The sequence below is a fragment of the Crocuta crocuta genome, unplaced genomic scaffold (assembly GCF_008692635.1).
Source record: "Crocuta crocuta isolate KB4526 unplaced genomic scaffold, BGI_CrCroc_1.0 scaffold148, whole genome shotgun sequence".
Taxonomy (NCBI): Eukaryota; Metazoa; Chordata; class Mammalia; order Carnivora; family Hyaenidae; genus Crocuta; species Crocuta crocuta.
This window is the reverse complement of record NW_027532416.1, coordinates 599,632-626,213: the sequence shown is the minus strand read 5'-3', so window position 1 is coordinate 626,213 and position 26,582 is coordinate 599,632. Positions and strand designations below refer to the sequence as shown.

Sequence of the window (26,582 nt, the reverse complement as noted above, 5' to 3'; positions counted from 1 at the left end):
AGCAAGCTCCAGGCTCTGAGCTAGTGGTCAGCACAGAGCTCGATGCAGGGCTCGAACCCATGAACTGTGAGATCATGACCTGAGCCGAAGTGGGACGCTCAACCAACTGAGCCACCCAGGTGCCCCTACCTACTCTTTTTTTAAAGATGATCTGAATGCAGATATTTATATGACTTGTTCATTATATACATTCTATCAACTATCACATTTTAGATTATTTCATTTTTCAGTAAATGATCTTAGGATTTGAATTAGAATGAGAAAACCTTCTGCATCTTTATTTCAAGAGTGTTAGGAACGAAATTCTGACCTTAATGATCAAAAATACTGGATGGATGATAATGGATTTAACAAAGAATTCTATTCTGTCTCCTCCTTGCTATTGTATTTTTTCTCTTGCTGAACAATTAGGAAACTAGTTTACTGGTGTTATTGATGTTTTGTTTTGTTGCTCGTGGAAACCTGATTAGAGCTTTTGAGAGTGAATTTCAGTGAGAAGTGATTAATTTTGTATATCAAAGCAGGATTCCAGCTGTTTGGGGGTTTTTCTCTTAAAAGTTCAGGTTTCACAGAACATCAACATGGAAAAGGCAATTCTGGTTAAATATTGTTACAGCCTACCCATGTTGTTATTTAGAGGTATTTTCCTTTTAGCTTTCTTCTTGACAGTACTTGACTTCAGGGGTACTAGTGTCCTTTATTCCTCGCTATATACTCATCATTTTAGGTCTTCTCTTTTTCTCATCCATTGATATTTGTGGCCCTACAATCTTTAGTCCTTCTAACAGACTATAGTTATAAACAAAACTAGGACAGATCTCTTATATAATATTGCTCACAAAAGGGAAAGTATCACTTGGGATTTGCATGTAGATTTTTGATCTCTGAGATCATAGATCCAGAGAACAGTTCCAAACACCAAGCAGGGAGGAGGGACAACAACACATATTGTAGGAAACAGGGCTGAGGAGAAGGGAGAAAGGAATATAATACTTTGATGTTAAGGTATTTATGACTGAATACCTGTCATGTGCTAAGATAGGCATTGCCCTTGAGAGATGATTTTATGTTACCTCTTGTTATTTCATATTCACTACAGTTTGTTAAGGGAGTCTTGTTTTTTTCCTCCTACCTTATAGAGAAAGGAACTACAGCAGACCAGGCATGTTAAGTAACTTGGTTTTAGGTTATTCAAGTCCCTCCTTATTGTTTATCTGCACCCCTCCCCTTTTATCCCCACCACCACCGTTTGGTAAGCACTGTTTACTTCTGGGCACTCCAGTTCTGTGCTAATGATGTAAATCGGGTTGGTCTCAAGTGCACTGGGAAACAAAGTGAAATTTGAATGTTTTTAAATAAGGATACCAGATACGATATTTGTGAAATGAATTTTGTACTGTTTTGGGAAACAGATCTCAAGACCAGTCTTTAGAGTGGGTGGACGGGGTGGTAGCAGTCATTCAGAAGGCCTCCCTTTCCCAGGCTAAAAATGTCAGTGGAACTTTCAGATCTGAAAGCTGTTGAACACTAAAAGTGAAACCCTCTCAATGTCTGGTTTTCTTGCTCACATTCCCTTAGGACCCAGCTCTTGCTCTTTTGCCAGCTAGTCCCCTTACTGGTAGGCAAGGCTAAATGGTAATTGTAAGTTTGGGCATTATGCTGTGACTTTCAGGGCTAACTCCAGACTTACTTGACGTGTCTTATAGCAGTCTCTGCCTGCTTCCCTCAAAGCTCTCCTCTCTGTCCATGCTTTCCTGCTTCCTAGCTCCATAGTACTCTATCCCATGCACACCTTTCTCCATTTCCACCAGTCTATTCTTACCTTCTGACTTTCTGACTTAGTTTTTTAGAAAGGCCCAAATATGCCAGGTGTTTTGTGCATTAGAAGTCTTGTGGCAAATGTGCTATATTGACTCAAGTGTGAATTAGTGGCAGGAGTGAATGAAGTCTTGAGAAGTAAATACCATATTTTTAAGTCCATGTCCTCATGTTAAAGAAGGTCAGACAAGACATTTATAAAATATGATTTGTAAGTGCACTGGTTTCTAAAGAAATCTTTTTTCCCATAAGGAAAAAAGAGGCATCTGTTGTATTTCTAGAACAAATAACCTTTAATCTCTTCTTCATTTTTTGTTTTATTCACATGAATGAATATTTGAGAAGCTCTTATTTCTACATTCAGACTTCTACAATTTTTCTATTTAAAAAAGATATGTGAAGTGTTACTATTACATTGAGTAATTTTATTTCAAACCAAATACAAGACTGTTCCATTCCTCTATCCTACTGTCTGATTGTCTTTTGTGCTCTCACCGGACTCTCTGTCCTCTTTGGCCTCTTGGAATTTTGCCTCTGAAACTTGAATTTCTTTCCCTTTTTTCTACAAAAATGTGATGCAGAACAAGGCATGGCTTGAAGTCAAAAGTAAATTCCCATCTTTAAGTTCTAGCAACTGTTGCAGGCTCCTTAAGACCAAAGCCTATTAATCACTTGCTGTTAGGTGACTGTATGTTCTAGGAAAGGGCACTGGACTAACTCTAAGAATGTGGAGTTTTGATATACTGTTGCCAAAAATTAAGAAAAAAAATGACTCTGTGTATTAAGTATTTGTTTGGCAGGATACTGAAAACCTAAAATATAGCCCACACATACAAACTTGTTGGCAGACAAAGTGCATTTTTCACCAAGTTAGAGTCTCATAGTGAAAAAAGCCAAGTTAGCTTGGAGTTTTAAAGTTTTCCTCCCATTTTCTCCCTACTGCCAAGCTCCCCAAGGACCCCTAATCATGTAGCACTGAAAAGAAAATATTTTTTGCATTTTTAAATAGTATTATTGCTTTTGACTCAGCAGCATTTCAAGTTACATATGTGAAGAAAAATATAAAACTATAAGGAATGGACATTAGCTGGGATGGTATTTAAAGAGGGAATTGAGATGTAATTAGAATTTTTTTGCCATCTTTATAAAAGAACATATATAATCCTAGAAGTATATGTGTTTATAAATCTTGTCATCTTCTTTAATATGTTTTTAAACATTTCCTAAGGGAGGTTTGTTTAATGTTCTAAGATATTTTCTTGCTAAATATTAGATCATGTATACATTAAATACTCTAAGATATTTTACTATGAAATGTTGCACATGAATGTTTCACCTTTCAGAGCTGATCAAAGCAAGAACATGTTGCAGAAAGTCAGATTAGAGAAAATATAGATGGTACTATAAACCGTATACTCTGGTTATTTGCTCAGTACTTAATTCAACAGAACTCAGATAATCTCCACATACCGAAATATTATAGACGAATATAGAAATAGATAAGCCCTTGAAAGTAAAATATAATTTTGAATATTAATATTCAGTTTGTGTTAAAAGTTCTTTTACTTTGGGTAGAATGTTAATTATAGAATACTTTTCTCTACTTAGAACATTAGAAGATATGTTCAGTGGTCCCCAGAATTTAATGCTCCGATACACCTCGTAAAAATTTGGCATTAATTCACTTATAGTTTTTACTCTGAAACCTAGAATTAGGTTGGGACTGTATCAGGTTTGAGCAAATCACAAAAATTTGTGGATAATATTTTGTACCAGAATTTTTGAGTTTTGGGGAATTTGAAGGACCCTTCAATTCAGTTCTTTCATTTCTATTTGGAGAAACTAAGGCTCAGAAACCTATATTTCTGTTTTAGACTTTGTAACTGTTTAGTTGAAGAGCCAGAATTTAAAAAAAAATTATCAATGCCACATGATTGATATCTCAGAAATACCTTCCAGATGGCTTTATTGTTTGTTTACTAAACTCTATTGCAGCACTAATGGTTCCTCATTTACGCTGGTCAGATAGGGTTTGTTTTTGTTTTTAAGGTAAACATGACTGTCTGCATATAAATTCATTGTCCTGTTTTATGTGTGTATTAAAAAAAGCTTTGCATTTCCACATAATCTGGTGAATTAAAACCTTTCTATTTTAGTTTTCTACCTGTAAGTCATTATATTTTCAATAAAGCTTGGTGGGGGGAGGGTGAGAATAAAACATATCTTGCTTTAATTTTCTCAAAAAATACCAGGGTGTCCCTGCAATCAGTCCCTTTTTCTTCCCTCCCTTATTCTACGCTCCCCCACCTCCACCCCAAGTATTCACTGAAGTGGGATTGTAATGCTGGTAAGAGCCTTCAAACTTAAGAGATCCTCATAGTAGGGACTTAGACTTCAGGAACCCATTTTCTTCTGTCCCCTCCCCTAGCACTCCAACTTTTCTGTCTTTATCACTTCTTTCCCTCCCTGAGATTGATTTTCTGATTTTATCGTCTTAAAATTATAATGCTAAAGGATTATAAATTCTATGTTCAGTGAGTAGTTTTGAGATTTTTATAACTCTTTCATTCCAAACATTTAATCCGATGTTCAGAGAGCTGTGTTATAATGCTCAAATCTTCCCGCACCTTCCTCATCTCTTCCCCAAAACCACCACCAACACCCTAAGGTATTGCCAGTGTATTGAGTACCTTCTCTCTTTCACACCGTACTTATGTACCTTTGATTTTCACAGCAGTGCTCTTATGGGAAGTAATCTTGTCTGATTTTACTTTTGAGTGAACTAAAGCCCTATTAGGTCAAGTAATTTAACCATTACTCTTAGAAGTTCTCTTGTACAGTCAGTTTTGCAGTTAGTTCCTACCCCATCCCCATCCCTGGTGCCAGGGAAACACTGGTCTTCTTTCTGTCACTGTAGATTAGATTTTTTCTCCTAGAATTTTCACGTAAGTAGAATTGTACTTTTGTGTTTAGCTTATTCTCAGCAATTTTTTGAGATTCATGTATTTTTATTGAATATGTCAACAGGTTGTTCTTTTTTATTGCTGAGTAGTGTTCCCTTGTATGCCATGATTTGTTCATGCATTCACATCTCTATGAAATCGTTTCCAGGTTGGATCAGCTTTTCATTTGGCAGTTTATATTTTATGTATTGTCCTGGATTTGTAAATAATTGTGTGACAATATGATTATATCTGTTTGTATTTTTGGAGGGAGGACTGTAATTTTGGACCTTTTAGATTATGGGGCTAACATTCTGGCACATGCTGTCTAACTTCTTGCTGTTTGTACGGGGCACACTGTTTCACTTCAGGGTTCATGCTTAAGCTGATGAGCGTGACATGAGTAGGGATTATTACATTTTTTTAGTTCTAGTGCTAAGGATAGTAACTGCCACACATTCATCTTTGTAGTTTATTGTAGTAATAACAGAAGTAGTAGTAATAGGTGATATTTATTGAGCAGTTAGTATAATAATCATATGAAGTTTGTGCTATTTTTTTTTTGCATTTTACACAGACACAGAATTTATACAACTTGTCTAATTCTATAGATCTCCCTTTTAACTTTGCTGCCTCACTGCTTAATAATTGTGTAACAAATGGATGAATGTATAAATGAATAACCATGGCTTCCAGGTTCTCTGGATATGGTATCAATAACACAAAAGTGTCTATATAACTCCATCTGATATGACTCATTGGTAGTCTTAGTTGTCATCATCCTTCCCTGTTTCCCAGTAAATGAATGATGTGACTTTATTAATCATATACACACAGAGCAATATCTAGAACTCCACTTTGGTTGTCAGAAATGAGGTTACTCTCTGAGGTAGAGATAGTCTGGATGAATTTCTTCTTGGATAGTGAGAGGCAAGTAACAGATCTGTATTAGGTTAAAGCACTGAGAGTGCTTGGCTTGTTTATTACAACAGCTACTATTAATGACCTGGAATTTTCTAGTGTCATTAACTTTCATACTTTATATCTATATTTAGTTGTGGTTTTGAAAGGAGTTATTATTTTTAAACTAATTAATCTATCAAAGAGTTTGAAAAGTCTGCCTTAAAGTTGATGTGTGGTTTAATCTGTTACCTTAAAGAACAATGTAAATTTTTAGATGGCTTTAATACCTGTTGCTTTCAACAGAATTGTTTGTAAGTTGACATGTTAAGAAGTTTAAACAAATATCACCAAGTGAGATTAGTTTAGAAGTAAACAATGAGATGAGATTTAGTAGTGGGTCATGAAAACTGTACTTGGAATATCACTGTTAAACACAAATCTGACCATGCCATTCTTCTGGAGCGTGGTGCCTTTTGCCTTTTAGGTACACTTCAAACTTAGTTTGACATGGGCTTGCCTGTGCCGGTCTCCCTCCACTCTGCTTCCTTGTCTCCAGGTTACGTTAAACCTCTCCAGTTTCCAAAATACCCAATATTTTCTTTTCTCGAACTTATATATATTGTCTCTCCCTGCTTTCTTCCTCCACTTCTTTTTTAAAGTATCACCTTAGGTATGTCATTTTTCTGGATAGACTCCCATGACCAAGCCAGGGTTAGGCACCCCACCTTTGTGCGCCTAGAACACTGAGGACCTTATATTAAAGTACTTTCTATAATGTTGTAGCACTTTTCTCTTATACATATGCCATGCTGGGTTGTGAACTTCTGAGGACAGTAGGGACAATAGTCATTCCCAATAGTTGGCAACCTGCCTGGTACATAGTCAACTCACAGTAAATATTTGTGAAATATTGAAGTGTGTGTGAATATGTGAATGAATGACGAATGAATGTGAATAATGCCCCATCCTACAAACTTTATGATCTCACCTTTTCTACTCAATTACAATTCTTTGTAAATTAACAAAGCTATTTATAGCAGCATCCTCAGTCCTACCTTTTACACTTGATAGTTTTACATTACAGTCACTTCTGTTTCATTTGGGGTATTTAAAAAAATGTCTTCAGGGACTCCTGGCCGGCTTAGTTGATAGAACATGCAACTCTTGGGGTGCCTGGGTGGCTCAGTCAGTTAAGTATCCAACTCTTGACTTGGGCTCGGCTTACGATCTTGCGTTCATGAGTTTAAGCCCTGCATCAGACTCTGTGCTAATGGCACAGAACCTGCTTGGGATTCTGTCTCCCTCTCTCTCTCTGCCCCTCCCCTGCTTGCTCTCTATCTTTCTCTCAAAATAAGCTTAAAAGAAAAAAGAGAACTTGAAACTCTTGGTTTCAGGGTCATGAGGTCAAGCCCCTTGTTGGGCGTGGAGCCTACTTTAAAAAAAGCTCCTCATTAAGAAAAGATTAGAGATTCCTATGTAAACCCTTGTTTATGCATATTTATGTCTAAATGTAAATTCATGCCAACTGTTAGTGTAAAAAAACTAATACAAACTGATATTAAGGACAATCACTGGGAGCTGTTAATAAGTATTGGGGTAGCAGATTTAAAAGTATACCATTTTTTTAAGAAACTGAATAATTAAAAGAACCCCAAACTCTAGAATTGCTGTTAAAAATAATGAATCCAAGAAAGTTGGTACCCAGTTAGAAATATAATTACTATGACGTATGATGTTTTCAGTTACTACACAGATTATAAAAATTTCTCTCTTTCACTATATATCTGTTGAGTGACTTATGTGCTATGCAATGATGTAGGCACTTGGGATACATAACCAAACAATGTTAATCTCCTGATTGCTTTAGTAACTAGAAAAATGGAGCCTGGTATACAGATACACAAGCACACACACATGTTTATGCATATATGTAAAATACTAATTCATATTTTGTAGATAAGCCTATTTCTCAAACCAGCACCAAAAGATTTTAAGATTATTTAAAGTAAAATATTAAATTATTGTGAAAAAACCTAAATGGTGGTAGGATTTGGGAGGAAACGGGAACTTGTGCTTTTAATTTCCTTAAGTGTAATAAACAAATACAATTGATCTTGAGCAATAATATACTTGGACTATGTGGTAGACTATGTTATTTTTCAAAAACCTCTGCTGCTTCTCCCTGGGGAAGCATTATACTTCCCAATCCTATTTGACATCATGCCAAGACCTTAGCTTTGCTTTGGCTAATGAAATTCAAGTGGAAAGGATTTATGTTTACTTATGAGCAGAAGCTTTGAGTCAGAACATAGTGTCCTATATTCTCTTTTTCCTCTACTATGACAGTCAGATCTGAATAGATGCTTCTTCCTTTCCCTAAAGTCAGAACTAAGGATGACACATAAGTTGAACCATAGCCAACCTTTGTTTGACATGTAACATGAGCAACAACAAAAAAAAGTTTTGTTGTTGAAAGCCATGGAAATTTTATTACTGCAACATAACCTAGCTCAGTGGTTGTCAAACTTGAGCATACATTAGAATCATGTGAAGATTCTTTTAAAACATGGTTGTACAGGTTTTACAGATTGTTGGGCCCCATACTTAAGAGTTTCTGAATTCATTAGGTTTGGGATGGAGACCAAGAATTTGCATTTCTAACAAGTTACTATCTGATGCTGACAGGCTCCAGGGACCACACTCTGAGAACCACTGACTTAGCCTCTCCTGACCAATATGACCAATAAGAGCTCATACTCTTAGATACTTTACTCACTAAATGTTATAGCAACAAAATACAGAATATTTCCCAACTTAATTATTAAAGAAGTAGACTTTGATTTCTGGAACATGGCTACACAAAATGCCATAAGAAATCCTGGAGTTGATTGCACAGGCCCCGGAGGTCCTGTCATCACAGCGTTTTATCTTGGCAGTCCTGCACCTACCTCCTCAGCACCCCTGGGTCAGCCATCCCAGGCAATCCCCCACCCCCCCCCCCCCCCCCGCCATGCCTGGTCTATGTTGTGGCCACTAGCACCACCCCTCCTGCTGCCACCATCCTGCCCAAGGGCCCCTGGCCCCTGCCACCCAGCCCCTAGCAGCCCTTTCCCTAATGCCACAGGTAGGTGTTGGGCTAACCCAGGATGGAGTGAGTTGGGGGACCCAGAAGATGGGCTTCAGGTAGGTCTGGCTCAGCAAATGCTCTCCTGTTTCCCAGCAAGCTCCATAACCTACAGCCTAGTGGCCCTCAAGGCCCAGTGCCCCCTTCTCCAAGTACCCTGGAAAGTGAAGGCGCCATTGTCGCCAGCATTCAGAGTGGATTAGATAGCCATGGGAATCACTATCATATTAGTCAGATTTAAATAAAAACTGCTCAAACATATACAAAGAACAAAGGTAGTTTGAGAAAGAAACAGTCACATCTGATGGTGAGAGAAAATGCCATCCTGATAGATTTAGTAAGGAATTCTCTCAACAAAGGAGGGTAGTTAAAAAGGGCATTGCATATGGAGGGACCAAGGGTGACCAAAATGGGAGAGGTGAGAAAGTGTGAAATGTGGCAGAGTTTGCTACTGAGAGACAGGTAAAAGGGGACAGTGTCTTTTGGAAGTCCAGTTTCTTACTTGGTGTATCATATGAAACACAATGGAGCTTCAGCTCAGTACTGTTTTTTGTGTTCATGTTTGGGATGAGGTGCTTTTAGAATTTCTGTTGCCGAAGGTGGCACATTAATACCAAGGGTAGGCCTTAGGATTGTCCAGGAGGTCCGGGAAGACTGCGGTGAATAATAGCTGTTGTGTCGAGGAAGTGCGTGAGAGAAGCCAGTGTGGAGCCCTGACCAAAGTCCACTCTCAGGCAGGTCAGGCTTACAAAGGAGACGGGTGGAAGTGAGGAAATGGAAATTGGTTCCAGTTGGAAGAGCATTGCTTTCTCCCTTCATTCAAATGATTTATGGTTTCTCTTCTACAACTCAAGATCGCATTGCTTCTCTGTAGTGTTTCTCCTCCACAGCGAGCGAGACCTCAGCAGGCAGAAAGGTGGTTGCCTGGGATGTAAAATGATTTTACTGTTGTGTGAGGATGTATAGGAACAAACTGTTTTCAGGCCGATCACTGAACCTCTCTGTGTCTTGGTTTCTTAATCTTTAAACTATAATTCTCTCAAGTTCCAATATTCCATTTTTCTAATAGTGGCTTTTGACCAATAAAATTCCAATACGTGTTAATTTTGCCCAATTTCTATTATACATACCACAAGTTAGGTTCATAATCTTTGAGATGCAGGCAGTAAGCTGCAGTATTTGAAATGAATATTTTTCTGTTAGAGTTAGGATGCTCTGTAGTGCTCAGTTAATCAGAAAATAGTAGTTTTCTAAAAGCTTCTAAAGTGTTCTTTTTGCTCCGTTACTGTAGATGGATATTTTATTTATTTAATAGATTTGAACTTTGATGTGAAGTACGCATAAACTTATGAATAAGCATGGGCTAATGTTACAGCTTCTGATAGTTGCTCATTTTGTTCCAATATGAAAACCAATTGTCATTATTATTTTAATGACATAGATACCAGCAGGCATGCATTTGAAAATAAGTTAATGTTGATTCAAAGACTCTATATAATTGAAACATTTCTTTTAATCCTTTTTACAACCATTATAGGAGGGAAAAAAATGAAAATACTTGCCTGTCTTGAGGTCTTTAAAAAATAGATTGGTTCAGAATTGTGGTTATAATTCTGTTTAATGTAAACAATTTGTGGCCATAGCAATGTCTTGACTTTAAGAAACTTGCTAAGTTTTTCCTTGGATGTACATAAAATGCCTTTTTTATCTTAAATTTGGTTTTTGCCCCTAGTTAATTTGTCAGGTGTAAACACATGCCATTTCCTCAGCAACTGCAAACAGGCCTTTCAGGTTAGGTCCAGGGCAACTAAAACCTACTGCTTCTACAAGGATTTTAAAGTTGGACCAGTGTTGCTATTGCTAGTTCATTTTGACAGGGAAATTCCTCCTAATTAACATTTCTTTTAGAAACATTCAGAAGGGGATTCTTGGTTCTTTAGCAATTGAAGACGGTTTGGAGTCTGACCTTCCTTAGTCTGGATTTTAAAGCAAAAACAGTTCTAGCCTCTGCAAGTTTAAGGAGAACAACAATTCTATTGGAGTTGTTACTCTAAATTTGTATCCTAATGTTTCCAGTTAATACTTAGGATGCACTGGACAAAAAGTGCACAGTAATCATCTGGGGACTTAAAATGACACTTGATTACCATTAACTGCTGTCTGTTTCAGCAGCCTTCCTCAGGTTCTTGAGAACAAAGCTGAGCACCTGTGTTCTATTCCATAGGAAATAAGTACTGTAAAGTATTTACCAGAATCAAAAATAATATTTTTAAAGCACTGGGAGACTTCACTTATATTTAAAGAAATCCAGTTAAAAATTATTTTGAAGATATATAATGTGTTCAGGAAGCAAACAATAATCTTCCTCAAATTTCTTAATTTGTTGGTATTCCAATTTAAGATTTTTGTATGATATCCTTAAGATAGGAACATGATAAAAGTTATTTTGTTTCCTTATGTAAAGTGCCATATACAGGCTGAAACTGAACTCTCTGTTATTCAAGTAATATTAGACCTAAGAGGAAAACCCTGTTCTGTGTATGTAAGCAATGTCATGTATTTTAATCGACACCTTAAGTTCTGAGTAGTAAATTGAAATGATAGATTTAACCTATTGGAGCATGCTATGTGATCAGGATGGTGAAGGTTGCTTTTTTTTTTTTTTTTTTAAACAAAAATAAAAGGCTGGAATTAATTCTGTGTCAGTCTTTTTTTGATAATTGTTATGATAAACAGGTGTCAGTCAAAATCCTATAGTTGATCAAGTTTCAATTACTAAATTGTAACTGAGTACTAAGGTAAGCTTCTCCACTTGAAAATGGATTTGGATAATTAATTAGGAAAAGTGGTTTATTCTTTTATGTTTTAAAAACAAAATAAGAAAACTTAAAAGGAAGCTATACAATTCAACAAAGATGATGCAGATGGCCTCAAGAGCAGCCTAATCCCAGAACTTGCATATCTCATGTGGAAACATTTTAGTTTTCATTAATACTGAGAAAGCACCAAATACGTTGGTCCTCTCCAATTCAGCCGAATGGGTTAGACTTGGCATATAGCTAGTCAGAAACAGGAGCCAGAGAAATAAGAATATCCCAACGCTGCTCAGCCTCTAATATAAGTTATATTAATCAATTTACGGGTACCCATATTATAACTTTGTTAGATAATATGTCAGCTAGGTTCAGAAGTATGTCATTTGTTGTGCTTGTATTGGTTTAGAATATAGGATTTTAAGATCTTCCAACACTGTACTAAAACATTCCAGTAAAATCTTGCTACTTTTTCTGTCATTAAAAATGAACTATATAAAATTGCATGAGTTTTCTTTATCATAAATATAATAGTGAGTCACAAATTTGAGGCTTTTAAATAGGCATTCTGGTTCCTTTTTAACTTTCAAATTAAACTTTACAGTTGTAGTCAAACCAAAATATATTTTTGTTTTTAATACCAGTAATAATTAGATAATTTGGCAAATCAAAATGTTGAAGATTCAGCTATTGTCTGTAACTATTATATATAATTAACTTCATATGTCATTCTTTTTATACCTTCAGTATGACTGAACTTTAAGCATTTTCTGTTTTTTTAATGTTTATTTATTTTTGGGAGAGACAGAGACACACAGCATGAGTGGGGAAGGGGCATAGAGAGAAAGAAGATCCCAAGCTGACTCTGTGCTAATAAGAGTGGAGAGCCCCATGTGGGCCTTGAACTCAGGAACCGCAAGATAGTAACCTGAGCCAAAGTTGAATGCTCAGCTGACTGAGCCACTCAGGCACCCCTAAGCATTTTCTGTTTTAAATAATTTTATTCACATAAACTAATGCACCTTGGTTTTTATTCTGACTGACTTACATGATTATGATATAATCAACATAGAATATTTTAAGAATTACCAATATACTCAACTATTTTAAATCTAATTTGTCTTTATCTATTTATTTATTTTTTTCCAGTCTTCTAGCATCTTTAATTATAGTATTGCATATACTACTTTTGTCAAATTGAATAATAATTTAAGGAGATAGATGAAGAAAAAGCCTGGACTAAAATTTGAAGCTGAACTCGAGAAGTGCAGTAGAGTAATTAAGCTGTTAGCACTACTGGTGAAAGAAATTGTGTCATAACTTTTATTCAAGGTTATTTTTATTTATATGACAAACATACACATAACTTTGCAAATACCTTTTTTTTAATGGTCAGAGATGGTATAATTTATCTGTAGGTACCTTCTTCAAGAGATCAGCAGTACAGGGGCACCTGGGTGGCTCAGTCAGTTATAAGCGTACGACTTCAGCTCAGGTCATGATCTCACGGTTCGTGGATCTCATGGTTTGTGGAACTCACGATTCGTGGTCTGGAGCCCCACGTTGGGGTTGCTGCTGTCAACGGTGAGCCCGCTTGGAATCCTCTGTCTTCCTCTGTCTCTGCCCCTCACCTGCTTGTACTCATGCTCACACCCTGTCTTCCTCTCTCTCTGCTTGTCATCTGCTCATACACTCACACGCACTATTTCTCTGTCTCTGAAAAATAAGTAAACATTAAAAAGAAAAATATCAGCAGTACAGTGTCTACTCAACAAGTTAATGACTTTTGAGCCAATAAAGATAGATGATGTAGTATTTAAGCAATATTTGAGTTTCCTTCTAACCAATTCAATGATTAAAAATGGACAAAAGAACTCTGCAATTGATACTTAATGAGTTCTTTAAAATCATTGTAGTCACCCAATTGTCCATTTTCATTGGGAACATAGTTTCAAAAAATTTTAATCTAAACCATCTATTTTAGTAACTATAGGCCTTCTAGCAAAACTTTTATAGCAGTATTAATTAGTGAAGTAGACTACTTTGAGTTTACGTTCTCTGCCACTGTGTCAGTGAAATAGAGACGAATAACTTTTGCACCATTTAATCTTTTTCTAAGTATTCAAATATTGATGTTGTAAATTAAACTATTTTTCTAAATCACTAGTAATATAGACTATCTCACCAATATTGAGAATAAAGACACTTTAAAAAAAACATACAAAAACCCCCTGAATTTGTCTTGAGAGTACTGGCTGCTACTAACATTATTACTAAATATATGCTTATTGTTTTGTAATACTTACTGATGTGGAACTTACTCCTGCCAAGGTTCACAGGGGAATCTTTTCTGTTTTATATTCTTCCAAAAATGGTTTACTAGTGACATCTGCTGGCGTAATGTGGTAATGAAGCTAAAAGTATCTCCTGGAAGTAATTTCATGGAAATTAAGCATGACACAAAGAATCTTTGTGGGCAAAATTGTTTTTTTTTTAACTATCATTTACACTTATAATTGAAAAAAATTGTATTTGTGAGTTCCCCCTCACATTGGCATTTGACCAGGTATATTCTAATAGCAATAAACTTTATACTTTCTCATACACTATGTAGTTTTAGCCTGAACCTCTATAATTAGTTGTGTGTCAGCTATTTGTTTGATAAAATGCTGCAGTTTTTTCCTTCTTCTCTTTCCTGAACCTTGTATATAGCCTCACAAATGTAGGCATTCAGTAACTACATTGAAGTCATAATAGTTATTTATGTCATTTACATAGATTAACTCTAATAGATAAGTCTATGTATATATGCCTTATATTTTTATGCACACTCAAAAATAAAAACAAGATTTTATGTTAGAGAATGATTTTATTAAAAAGAGAAAGGACTTTGTGCTCCCCCCCCCCATTTAGAAGAGATTTTCTGCACTATGAAACATGGAGGAATAAAATATTCTCAGTCCTTGGATATCTTTTCTATTGGCACTTATTTCCTAGATAATTTTATCTAATTAATCTAATCTAACCTAATCTAATAATTGTATTAAAACCCTGTGGTTTTAAGTTCTACTGTTAAATGAATCGGACTTCTTCCTTGTACCCAAACCTGTAAAGCAGCTGCTTGCTTCATTAACATTTCCATTTATAGATAACCTGAATCTCAAACTTATCATGTCCAAAATAAAACTTTAAATTTTCTCCTCAAACCTGTTCCTTCCATAGTCTTTTTCACTTCAGTAAATGGATATTTTATCTTTCTATTTGCTCAAACCAAAAATATTTTAATAATTAGTAAATTTTCTCTTTCTCTTGTACTCCACATTCAATCCTTCAAGAAATTCCACTAAACGTGCTTTTGAAATACATTCAGAAACTTCTCACTTTTCTTTACCTCTACCACTTCATGATCTAGTCAAGCCGCAATCATCTTTACCCTCCTAATTAATCTCTTTGCTATTAACTTTGTCTTCCTATAGTTTGTTTTCCAGCCAGCAGCCAAAGATAATCTTAAAATCTAAGATGGATCTTTGTCACTCTTCTCCTGAGAACCATCCAAAGTAAAAGGTGCCTAGAGGGCCCCTACAAGAATCATGGACCACTCCTTCTCTCCGCCACTGTTACTGGGACCTCCTTTCCTACCACTGTTCTGCTCTGGCTACAGTAATCTACTTTGCTGTTTTTACATGCCTTGCAAACTCCTCATCAGGGACTTTGTACTTGCTTTTCCTTTAAACAAATGCTCTTCCCTCGATTCTATAAGGCTTCTGATCAAATTTCACTTTCTTGAAGAGGCCTTTCTGGATTACACTATGTAAAATAATAAGGCCTGACTCCGTCTGTTTCTCCTCTTATCCTGCTTTATTTTTTGCCATAGCAGTTATCACCACATGACATATTTACTTGTTTTGTCGTACCTTTCCCAGACATAGAGTGTCAGCTGTATGAAAACAAGAGATTTTGATTGTCTACTGTTACATCCTTAAAACTTAAACTTGCACTTACACATAGTAGGCATTCAGTTAATATTTGTTGAGTAAATCAGGAGAGCCTTTAATGCATGAATGTAGAATGTAATTTGATTTGCATTATAATAACCAAATCCATTAAATAGTGAGGCCTCTTCTAATGGGGTCTGTTTTGTATAAATCTTTATGTGTGTATCAGACTTTATACATTTAATTCCAATTACAATAGTGTTTCCTAGTTAGGTTAACGCTTAGACAATACCCTTGGTATCAAAATTCAGGGAGATATTACTATTTAAAGATTCTATTTATGAGAATAATTACTTTTTTGTTCTTTTGACATAGACATCTGACCTTCAATTACATTAACAGACCTTATACACATGAATGGAAAGAAGAATAGCCTCTTTTGAATTCGGGCTAAGACTTTATCAATATGAAGTGCTTCCCACAGGGTTTTGCTGAAAGAACCAAACTTCCATCATAATGAAATTGCAAATTCATTTGTACATGCCCCCCCTCCCCTTTTTTTGAAAGCTACTTTTTGATGTTTGGTCTGCAATTAGATTTATTGTTTAAGGTCACAAATATGCAATCCTGACTAGACCAAGTTGTCAGAATCTTTTATCTATTCAGCATTGCACAAAGATAAATGGCTATCTTTTAACAATAACATACCAAAGCCAAAATTTGTTCCCACTTGTATATAATCTTTTAATCAATCTGCTGTTTTCCAGTCAATGGACTCTTAGCCTACCCCCTCACCACCCCACCTATCTAGAAATTGTCCAATTATGGGTTTTAAATTACGGAGAAACACTTTCTTCAGATGGAAAAAGATAAGTTTAAGAATTTTAATGCTATAATTTCCCATGCACATTTTTAGCTTAACATATGAATTATTTTGCCTTTACCCTCATTCTTTGTGGGGTGGGTAATTATGTAGTATGTTAGCTAAATTCTGTGATTACATTTCTCACTACTAACATGACCACAAAGTAGATCATGTTGCTTAATTAAAATGAATTCTTAAGTGTTTTAAAAGATCTCTGTGCACACAAATTAAATTCTTTTCTGAGATTCTCTGTGTCTTCCAGTAAAAATGTATATATCTAAACTTGTTAAGATAGACTTCTTATATTTGGTGCATTTCCTTTGTGATCTTTCACATAAAAGGCATACTGTGAGAGTTGCCCAGTTAGATTTGAGGTTGTACATTTTATCCAGGAATATCCAGTGTCGAAAATTAACATATATTAGAGCATCATTGTGTCACCAATCTCTGTAGTTTCTCCAAGGGATTTTGATACTAGATACCCAATAATTCTTTCGTAACTTGATCATACTTATAAAGCAGGCCATTAATACTAGTATAGTAATTTTCCTGTTTTAAAACCTTGTTTAAAATTTTTTTTTTTTTGCAGATCTAAGAATCACTTTTTCTTAATTGTCATGTAGTTTGAATCTTCCCCCAATTAAAAGGAATACACTGTTTCAGGAGGTATAAGAGAAAACCATAGCTTTTTAATTCAGATGAACTTTTTAAATTTTTTCCTAAATTCTACTCTTTATTTTGTGACCTCTTGGAAGTTGCTGCATTTGGGGGCAGGGGTGGGGGCTCTCTCCAGCTATGGATTAGAGAAATACCTATTTGTAGAGGTGATATAATTAAATGAAACAACACATATCAAGGGCCCAAAACAGTGCCCAGCAATAGTAAGTACTCCTGCACTATGCCCTCCCCTCAGCCCCACTCTCTTCCCCATGATATGTTATCCGTTCCAGTTGGGCTCACTCGGAAGTTGAAATCGTTGAACTAAACCTGAAGCCTTTATGTGCCTGCCAACTCTACATTGCTCTGCATTCTGAATTGTGAAGTAGGGAGAAGTCAGGACCTAGAATTGACCTATTCATAATACCCAGCAGGTGTATATGGCCTTTTCTTCTCAACTAATTGCTCCCCCGGGGATTGTGTAAAGTGAAGAACACTCCACTCCAGCCTTCAAAAATGAAGTCCACATGGAGCCCTTAGAAGATACATTTAAATCTCTCTTTCACCTGCAAATATGAGAGTTGAGCCTTAAATTATGTTAATTTGGCATAGGACATTTTAATCATCCTGTGTAAGATGGCTTGCTTCGTTGTTTTTGCATTTATACTGTTCAGATCACCGTCCTAAAGGAGTTTCACCTTTTAAAAAGAATCTATTCCAGAAAAAGTTATAATAGCTATTTAATATACTACTTTATATCTGAAAACATGTTGTTTTATCATAAAATTTTTTATTGTTCTAGGTGCAAAGATGGGTTGAAAGGATTTACATTTTCTGCCCTTAGGTAAGTAGTGTATTTTATTTAACTTTATGTTAAGAAAGAATTTGCAAGTTAACTTTTTCAAAAAGTAATTCCATTACACATATTGTAAGAGATATTTATCCACTCAGTTTTCCAGCTGAAAGTAATTGTAGAAGTCACAAAATCACTTTTGTGGTATTACGTTAAAAGAATAGTTTATTAGATTTGTTTTCCCCTAAAAATCAGTCAATCACCAAATACTTTTGGGGCCTATTGTGTACCTCATATCATTGGGTGTTAGAAAAGAATTACAAGAACTTTCTTCAAGGAGCTTTGGCAAGACCAATCTACACATGAACAATTACTGAAAAATTAAATACTGAATTCTGTAGTACCACAGTATGGGCTTCATTAGGGCAGGGGTCACGTCAGACACATTTTGGATTATTAGCTTCACTAGAGTCACTAGAATCTACTTTTCACCCTGTAGCCCATCATCTCTTTCCATAGTTATTAGCAGATGATAGATACTGTGGAAACATTGGTTAGCACCAGCATTGCATATTATATATTGTACATTATAGTTAACCAAGCATTTTCACATTACTTAGAAAATTTTCACAACAGCTCTGTGAGATGGGTATTTTTATGCCCACATGACATGAAGAAGAAATTGAGGCTTACGAATGCTTGACTAATTTAATGTTCACACAGTGACTTATGTACATACTTGAAACCTACTGCTCTTCTATTTTGTGTCATAAATGTTTCCAATTTTATTTTCCTAAGTACATATAGTAGATGCTTAGTAAAGATTAGTAGTGTAGTATTCATTGTAAGTATAGGAAGGAAAAAAAAAACAGAGTGGATTTCAATACTAGAAGATTTCATATAACTGATTATTTTGAAGATCAAATGAGTTAATGTATGAAAAGTGTTTAGAACTGTGCATGGCACATAGTGCTCAAGAAATGTTGGCTATTATTGTATTATTATTCTTAAAAATTTTTTTAAATGTGTATTTTTGAGAGAGACAGAGGCAGAGTATTGACTGGAGGAATCTGAAGCAGGCTCCAGTCTCTGAGCAGTTAGCACAGCTTGAACCCACGAACCACGAGATCATGACCTGAGCTAAAGTTGGATGTTTAGCCGACTGAGCCACCCAGGCTCCCCATATCATATTAGTACTTTTATGGGGATAAGCCTTACAGTTTACTTGAAGGGTAGTTTTAGAGAACTTAGAAGGGAAAGGAAGAGCCTTCTGGGTGAAAGGGAATAGTGTTAGCAAAAGCATGAAAATTATAAATATGAAATGTGAAGTAAGAGTGGGAAAATTAATTGGCATGAAAAGTTTATATTGGGGATTATAGGATTTTCTTTAATGATGGATCAAGGAAGACCACATGATGGAAGACCTGAACAACAACAAAAAGAAGACAGATTTGAATTTGCTAAGATGAACAGTAAGGAACCACTAAAGGTTTTTGAGCAGGGTACTTGACAGTTTTTCAGAAAGATTAGTCTGGCCACAGTATTTGGGACCTTAAAAAAGAACAAGAAGGAAGAAAGATGAAATGAAAAGCGCTGGGCTTTGGGTGGTAGTGGAGGATTAAAGAAAAGAGGCCAAGTTGAGACATGCAGTAGAAGAAAATGAAGACCTAATGCCTGATAGTTTCCTTCTTTCTCTTTCCCTCCAATCCTCAGTATGAGCCAAATATTGAAAACCCAAGTACCTGACAAAAGGTACTATTAACAGAAAATCAGATGGCATGCAACAAAACTAGTTTTTGAGGCGGGCAGATTGAGTCCACTGTTTGAATATCTTTGTTTATAGAAACTCTGTGGTAGCAATAACTAAGTCAGAATGTGTGCTGCAGTAATTTCTTCATATTCTTCATTAAAAGATGATGGGGGTGCCTAGGTGGCTCAGTTGATGGAGCATCCGACTTCGGCTCCCGTCATGATCTCACGGTTGGTGGGTTCAAGCCCTGCGTCGGTGGGGCTCTGTGTCAACAGCTCAGAGCCTGGAACCTGATTCGGATTCTGGGCCTCCCTTTCTCTCTGTCCTCTCACCCCTTCAAAGTAAATAAACATTAAAAAAAATTTTTTAAGATGATAAAACATTTTAGAAAATAGCTTGTTGCTGTTGTTGCATTGGCTCTAAAGGATTCTGTGTTAAATCAAAAGTTTGTAACAAAACCAAAGGTTGGTTTTCCTGAAGAGAAAACTTAGCCTTTTCCCCTGTGTCTCCCCTTAGGCTCCCAGAGTCCTTACAAAAACTTAAAATCTGTCAGATATTTTTGTGTCTCTTCCTCAAACCCACTTAAAATAACGGGCTGGGTTGGACTTTTTGTACCTAGAACTTTCTCTGTATTAGAGAAAAATATTCTGGAAAAAAATGGTTATTACTTCTTGCTTAAAGTTTATTGGAAGTTATGAGAGTGGATAGATTCAAGGATAGAACCAAAGGGGAAGAGCCAGTTCCTGGGCCTTAACGTATACTAAACCTGGATCAACATAGTTTAATACTGAGAAGTGTATACAGTTTGGTGGTGAAGAACCAGGCTTTAGAGTCAGACAGTTCTGTCTTCACATAGTTACTATTTTTGGCTGTGGACAAGATGCTTTTTCATGTGAACTCTCATGAAAATTATGGCACCTACTTTGTAGTGTTGCTATGAAAATTAAATGATTTAATAGCACTACTGTGCCTGTCATTTAGTAAATGCTTAGAAAATGCTCATTATTACCATATTATTCATTCAGTATATATTAATTAAATATTTACCATGTGCCAGACACTATACTAGTCATTGGGGTATAATAGCAGGGAAGATGCACAGAGTCTTACAAGACCCCGCAGTTTCACGGGCACATAAACTACCAACACGGTGCTTCTACTATTGGGGATTTATTGGGCCATGATAGCACAAAGAGGGGTTTGCTAACTCACTCCAGGTTAGGCAGGGACAGCTTCTCTGAGGAAGTGACCTTTCATCTGAGATGGTCAGTCCTGGCCAAAAGAGCAACAGTGTGATGAATAGCGTAGAAGAGATGATTGTAACTGTTCTGTTCTAACATAGTTTTTGTCTTGTTCATAAAGAACAGTAGTATAGATCTTAACCTCTCCATGCACACCCATGACTAAGAACCCAATTCTTTTGGAATAAAAGCTACTGAGACTGCACAACTGCCATTTTGTGACATACAATCTTATTGAATATCCCTTATGATTTAATAAGCTAGACGTTTTACCAAGTTTGTCCTCACAAACTTGGGTACAGTTGATAGTAACAGCTTTTTTTCAATTCTCTTTTCTGAGTGTTTACATTTTCTTACTCTGTTTGTCATAGGTCCCAAGTTCCAGAATCTTAGTGTAGTATTTTTGATCCCTAGTTTTTGTTTGCATCTTAAGGTATTTCCTGAAAGTTCAGCAGGTAGAGTTCTCTTAGGAAAGCTTAGTTATTCTTTAAAAGGTCAATGACTTTTATAGTGAAGGTACAAACAGCAAAAATGAAAGCAGATGAAGGATGCTGATTGAGTGATATCTAATGGCAGCAACTCTATTGTTCTTCCTTTCTTTTTCTTTCTCTATTTTTCTTTCTTTTCTTTTTGCATTGTCTTTGGGGGGAAAAGGTCCAGGTTTGATGAGATAAGAACAGTGTTGGGGCGCCTGGGTGGCTCAGTCGGTTAAGCGTCTGACTTCAGCTCAGGTCATGATCTCACAGTTCGCGGGTGTCTGTGCTGACAGCTCAGAGCCTGGAGCCTGTTTCAGATTTGGTGTCTCCCTCTTTCTCTGACCCTCCCTTGCTCATGCTGACTCTTTCTCAGAAATAAAAAAATAATAATAATATGGAATTTAAGGTTTTCTAATGAAATTATGTGAGAATACTTGGAATCTTGACTGTTTTATGATCCTCATTCTTCAGTTCCCTCCATTTCTCTGAGTATCGTTGTATGAACTTCCACCGCACTATGGTTATTTTGTGACTCAAAGTGATGGGATATAACTTTATACTGACAAATGAGAAACACATTCAATTGTAGCTATTAGTAGAATTTAGAGAAAAAATTAAACTTTTGTGATCAATTAGTAGACCCAAGTAAATATTTCACCTATTTCTTTGAAAAGACTTTAAGGTGTGTAATATCTTTAAAAAGTGGTGACTTAAGTTAAAACAGTGTGTCGTAAAAGTGAGATGCTATATTTTACTTTACTAATTTGATTATAAAATACCTGCATTGTTGGGGAGTTTAGAAAAATAGTGGAGCAGGAGGATCCTAAGCTCACCCCATCCCATGTTTACAACTATGTATCATCCATATCTGTGTAAAATACCAGAGAGCAGTCCAAAGACTGACAGAACAATGTCCACAACTAAATGTAGAGAAGCCGCATTTAGGATATGAGGAAGGGCAAAAACAATGGTTGGGAGCTGCCCACAGAAGGGAGGGAAGTGTGGGTGCAGAGAGGGGAAGGAATGGTCTCCGTCTCTCACACTTGGGAACCCAAACCAATAAGACAAATCCCTGTAACATCTAGCTTTGAAAATCAGAGGAGCTGAGCTCTGTGGGTTTGTATAACTAGCAGAATTTGGAGCCTGCAGCTTAAAAAGTCAGCTGACTCAGCGCTGGGCAAATGGAGGGTGAGTGATTGCTCTGTCTCACCCTTAAAAAGACCATAGACAACCTAGAAGCAACAGTTTGCACAGTGCCTGGGACAAATGGGAGGGAAGAAGATCAGTTTATAGTGATTTCAAGTGTGTTGGAGGACTTCTCTGGGAACAAAGGAGCTGTCAGGCACCATTTTCCTCCTCTGCTCCCCAGCATAAACACAGGGCCACTTGTGGGAGGCATTGCACAGACACTTGCTACCTAACCTGCTAGTGGTGTGCCTTGCTGATGTGTTCTCCTGAGGACTGGCCCACTCCAAGCCTGCTGGCCTCATTCCTGGGCACTGTGCAGGTTTTGCTAGCACCACCACCCCACCTCCGAGCCATTCTGCAGTCATGCCTCCTCAGAGCTTGCAGCCTGGGTCTCACTAACACCACAGATGGTAAGCAAAGGCTATATCAGGCACAGAGTTGTAAAAACATCTGAACTGAAATAAAAAGTGACTTAGACATGACAGCAAGACACAAGCATCACAAACAGGTTGATCCCTGAAACACCAGGTTCTGGTGAACAGGGGGCACTGCACTGTAAAGCACTACAGAATCTCTTTTTTATAAAGGCACTACTTTCAAGAGTAGAAGATGTAGATGACTTTCCTAACAGAGAAACCAACACAGAGTGATAGACAAAGTGAGGAAACAGGAATATGTCCCAAATGAGAAACAGGACAAAGTCACAGCAGGAGATTAAGTAAAATGGAAATAATATGCTTGATAGAAAATTTGAAGTATTGACCATAATGATACTCACTGGACTTCACAAAAGGGTAGAGGAGATCAGTGACACCCTTGACAAAGAACTAAAAAGTAACATATCAGAGATGAAGAACTCAATAAGTGAAATTAAAAACATAACAGATGAAATTAATAGTAGGCTATTGGAAGTAGAGGAGCCTATAAGTGACCTGTAGGATAGAGTAATGGAAAGCAACTGAGAGACAGTGAGACAAGGTGAAAGCAAGGTGAGAGACAAATAAATACTGCATAATGAGAATAGACTTAAAAAATTCATTGACTCCATCAAGAATAATAGTATTCACATTATAGGGATCTTATAAGGAGAAGAGAGAAAGGGAGGCAGAAAATGTATTTGAAGTAATAATAGCTGAAAACTTCCCAAATCTTGGGAGGGAAACAAAGATCCTGATTCAGTAAACACAGAGATTCCCCCTCTTCCCCCCAAATTGATAAACCTTTAGCTAGATTCATAGAGAGAGAGAGAGAGAGGACTCAAAATTAGAACTGGGAAAAATAACAAATGCCACAGAAATACAAAAGATTATAAGAGAATATTATGAAAAATTATATGCCAACAAATTGGACAACCCAAAAGAAATGGACAAATTCCTAGAAACATATAAGCTCCCAAAATTGAATCAAGAAGAAATAGAACATTTGAACAGACCAGTTACCAGCAATGAAATTGAATCAGTGATCAAAAAACTCCCAGCAAACAGAAGTCCAGGAGTAGATGGCTTCACAGGTAGATTCTACCAAACATTTAAAGAAGAGTTAATACCTATTCTTCTCAAACTATTCCAAAAAATAGAAGAGGAAAGAAAACTTCTTACTTCATTCTGTGAAGCCAGCATTTCTCTCATACCAAAACTAGATAAAGACACTACAAAAAAAGAGAACTACAGGCCAATATCTCTGTTGAACGTAGATGCAAATATTCTCAACTAAATATTAGCAAACCAAAACCAATGATACTTTAAAAAGTCATGTACCACAATAGAGTGAGATTTATTCCTGGGATTCAAGAGTGGTTCATTGCGATTCATCACATCAGTAAAAGAAGGGATAAAACAATCCTTTCAATAGATGCAGAAAAAGCATTTTCTAAAATAGAACATGCATTCATGATAATAAAAAAAAAAACCCTCAACAAAGTAGGATTAGAGGGAACACCTCAACATAATAAAGGCCATATATGAAAAGCCCACAGCTAACATTTCACTCAATGATGAAAAATGGAGAGCGTTTCCCCTAAGGTCAGGAACAAGATGGAGAAGTACTCTCTCCCCACTCATATTTAACATAGCACTAGAAGTCCTAGCCATAGCGATCAAAAAAAGAAAAAGGAAGAAAAGACATCCAAATTGGTAAGGAAGAAGTAAAACTTACTATTTGCAGGCAAGATGATACTATATATAAAAAACCTTAAAGACTCCACCAGCAAACTACCAGAACTGATAAATGAATTCAGTAAAGTTGTAGGATACCAAATCAACATACAGAAATACATGGTATCTTTGTTTACTAGTAGTGAAGCAATAGGAGAAAAATTAAGAAAGCAATCCCATCTACAACTGCATCAAAGGTAATAAAACACCTAGGAGTAAACTTAACCAAGGAGGTAGAAGACTTGTATTCTGAAAACTATAAAACATTGATGAAAGATATTTAAGACAACATAAACAAATGGAAAGATATTCCATGCTCGTGGATTGGAAGAATAAATATTGTAATGATGTCTTTACTACCCAAAGCAGTCTATAGATTTAATGCAATCCCTGTCAAAATATCAACAACATTTTTTACAGAGCTAGAACAAACAGTCCTATAAAGTTTGTATGGAACCACAAAAAACCCTGAATATCCAAAACAATCTTAAAAAAAAGAAAAGCAGAGCTGGAGGTGTCACAATTCTAGACTTCAGGTTGTACTACAAAGCTGTAATAATCAAAACAGTGTGGTCCTGGCACAAAAATAGGCACATAGATCATTGGAACAGAATAGAAAGCCCAGAAATAAATCCATGTTTCTATGGTCAATTAATGTTTGACAAAAAAGGAAAGAATATGCAATGGGAAAAAGACAGCCTCTTCACAAATGGCGTTGAGAAAACTAGACAGCAATATGCAAAAGAATGAAACTAGACCACTAGATTACACAATACACAAAGATAAATTTGAAAGGACCTAAATGTGAGACATGAAACCATAAAAATCCTAAATGAGAGCATAGGCAATAACTACTCTGACATCGGATGTAGCATCTTTTTTTCTAGATTTGTCTCCCAAGGCAAGAGAAGATAAAGCAAAAATAAAACTATTGTGACCACATCAAATAAAAAGCTTCTGTACAGCAAAGGCCATAATGAATAAAACTAAAAGACAGCCTATGGAATGGGAGAAGGTATTTGCAAATAACATATTTGATAAAGGTTTAGTATCCAAAATATATAAAAAACTTATATAACTCAACACACAAAAAACAATTAAAAAGCGGGTAGATGAGGTGCACTCTTGGTTTCAGCTCAGGTCATGATCTCATGGTTCATGGGATCAACCCCACGTCAGAGTCTGTGCTGATGGTGTGGAGCCTGCCTAGGATTTTTTCTCCTCCTCTCTTTCTGTCCCTTCCCCACTCATGCTCTCTCCCTCTCACTCTCAAAATAAATAAATAAACATTTTTTTTAAAAGCGTGCAGACAGCATGAACAGACAGTTCTCCAAAGAAGACATCCAGATGGCCAACAAATACATGAAATGATGTTCACATCACTGATCATCAGGGAAATGCATATCAGAACAATGATATATCAATACACTTGTCAGAATGGCTAAACCCAATAACACAAGAAACAAAAGATGTTGGCGAGAATGTAGAGAAACACAAACCCTCTTGTACTGTTGGTGGGAATGAAAACTGGTGCAGCTACTCTGGAAAACAGTATGGAGATTCCTCAGAAAGTTAAAAATGGAGCTACCCTACGATCTATAATCACTGTACTGAGTATTTACCCCCCAAAATGGAGAAACACTAATTTAAAGGCATTCATACACCCTGATGTGTATTGCAGCATTACTTACAATAATCAAATTATGGAAGCAGCCCAAGTGTCCGTCACTTGGTGAGTGAATAGAGAAGTGGTATATATACATAATGGAATGTTATTCAGCCACAAAAAAAGAACACAGTTTTGCCATTTGCAACAACATGAATGGAGCTCTAGAGTATAATGCTAAGTGGCCAGTCAGAGAAAGACAAATACTTTATCACTTTACTCATATGTGGAATTTAGGAAACAAAAACAAATGATCAA

At 36.3% G+C, this 26,582-nt stretch overlaps 1 protein-coding gene across 1 annotated transcript in view; it reads left to right on the top strand.

Annotated features, from left to right (window-relative positions):
• Positions 1 to 26,582, top strand: part of TMEM135 (transmembrane protein 135) — a 234,669-nt gene that overhangs the window by 184,809 nt on the left and 23,278 nt on the right. Inside the window, exon 7 of the mRNA XM_077778976.1 lies at positions 17,860 to 17,901. Coding sequence (XP_077635102.1) covers positions 17,860 to 17,901 — 42 coding nt within the window. The remainder of the gene's footprint in view (positions 1 to 17,859; positions 17,902 to 26,582) is intronic.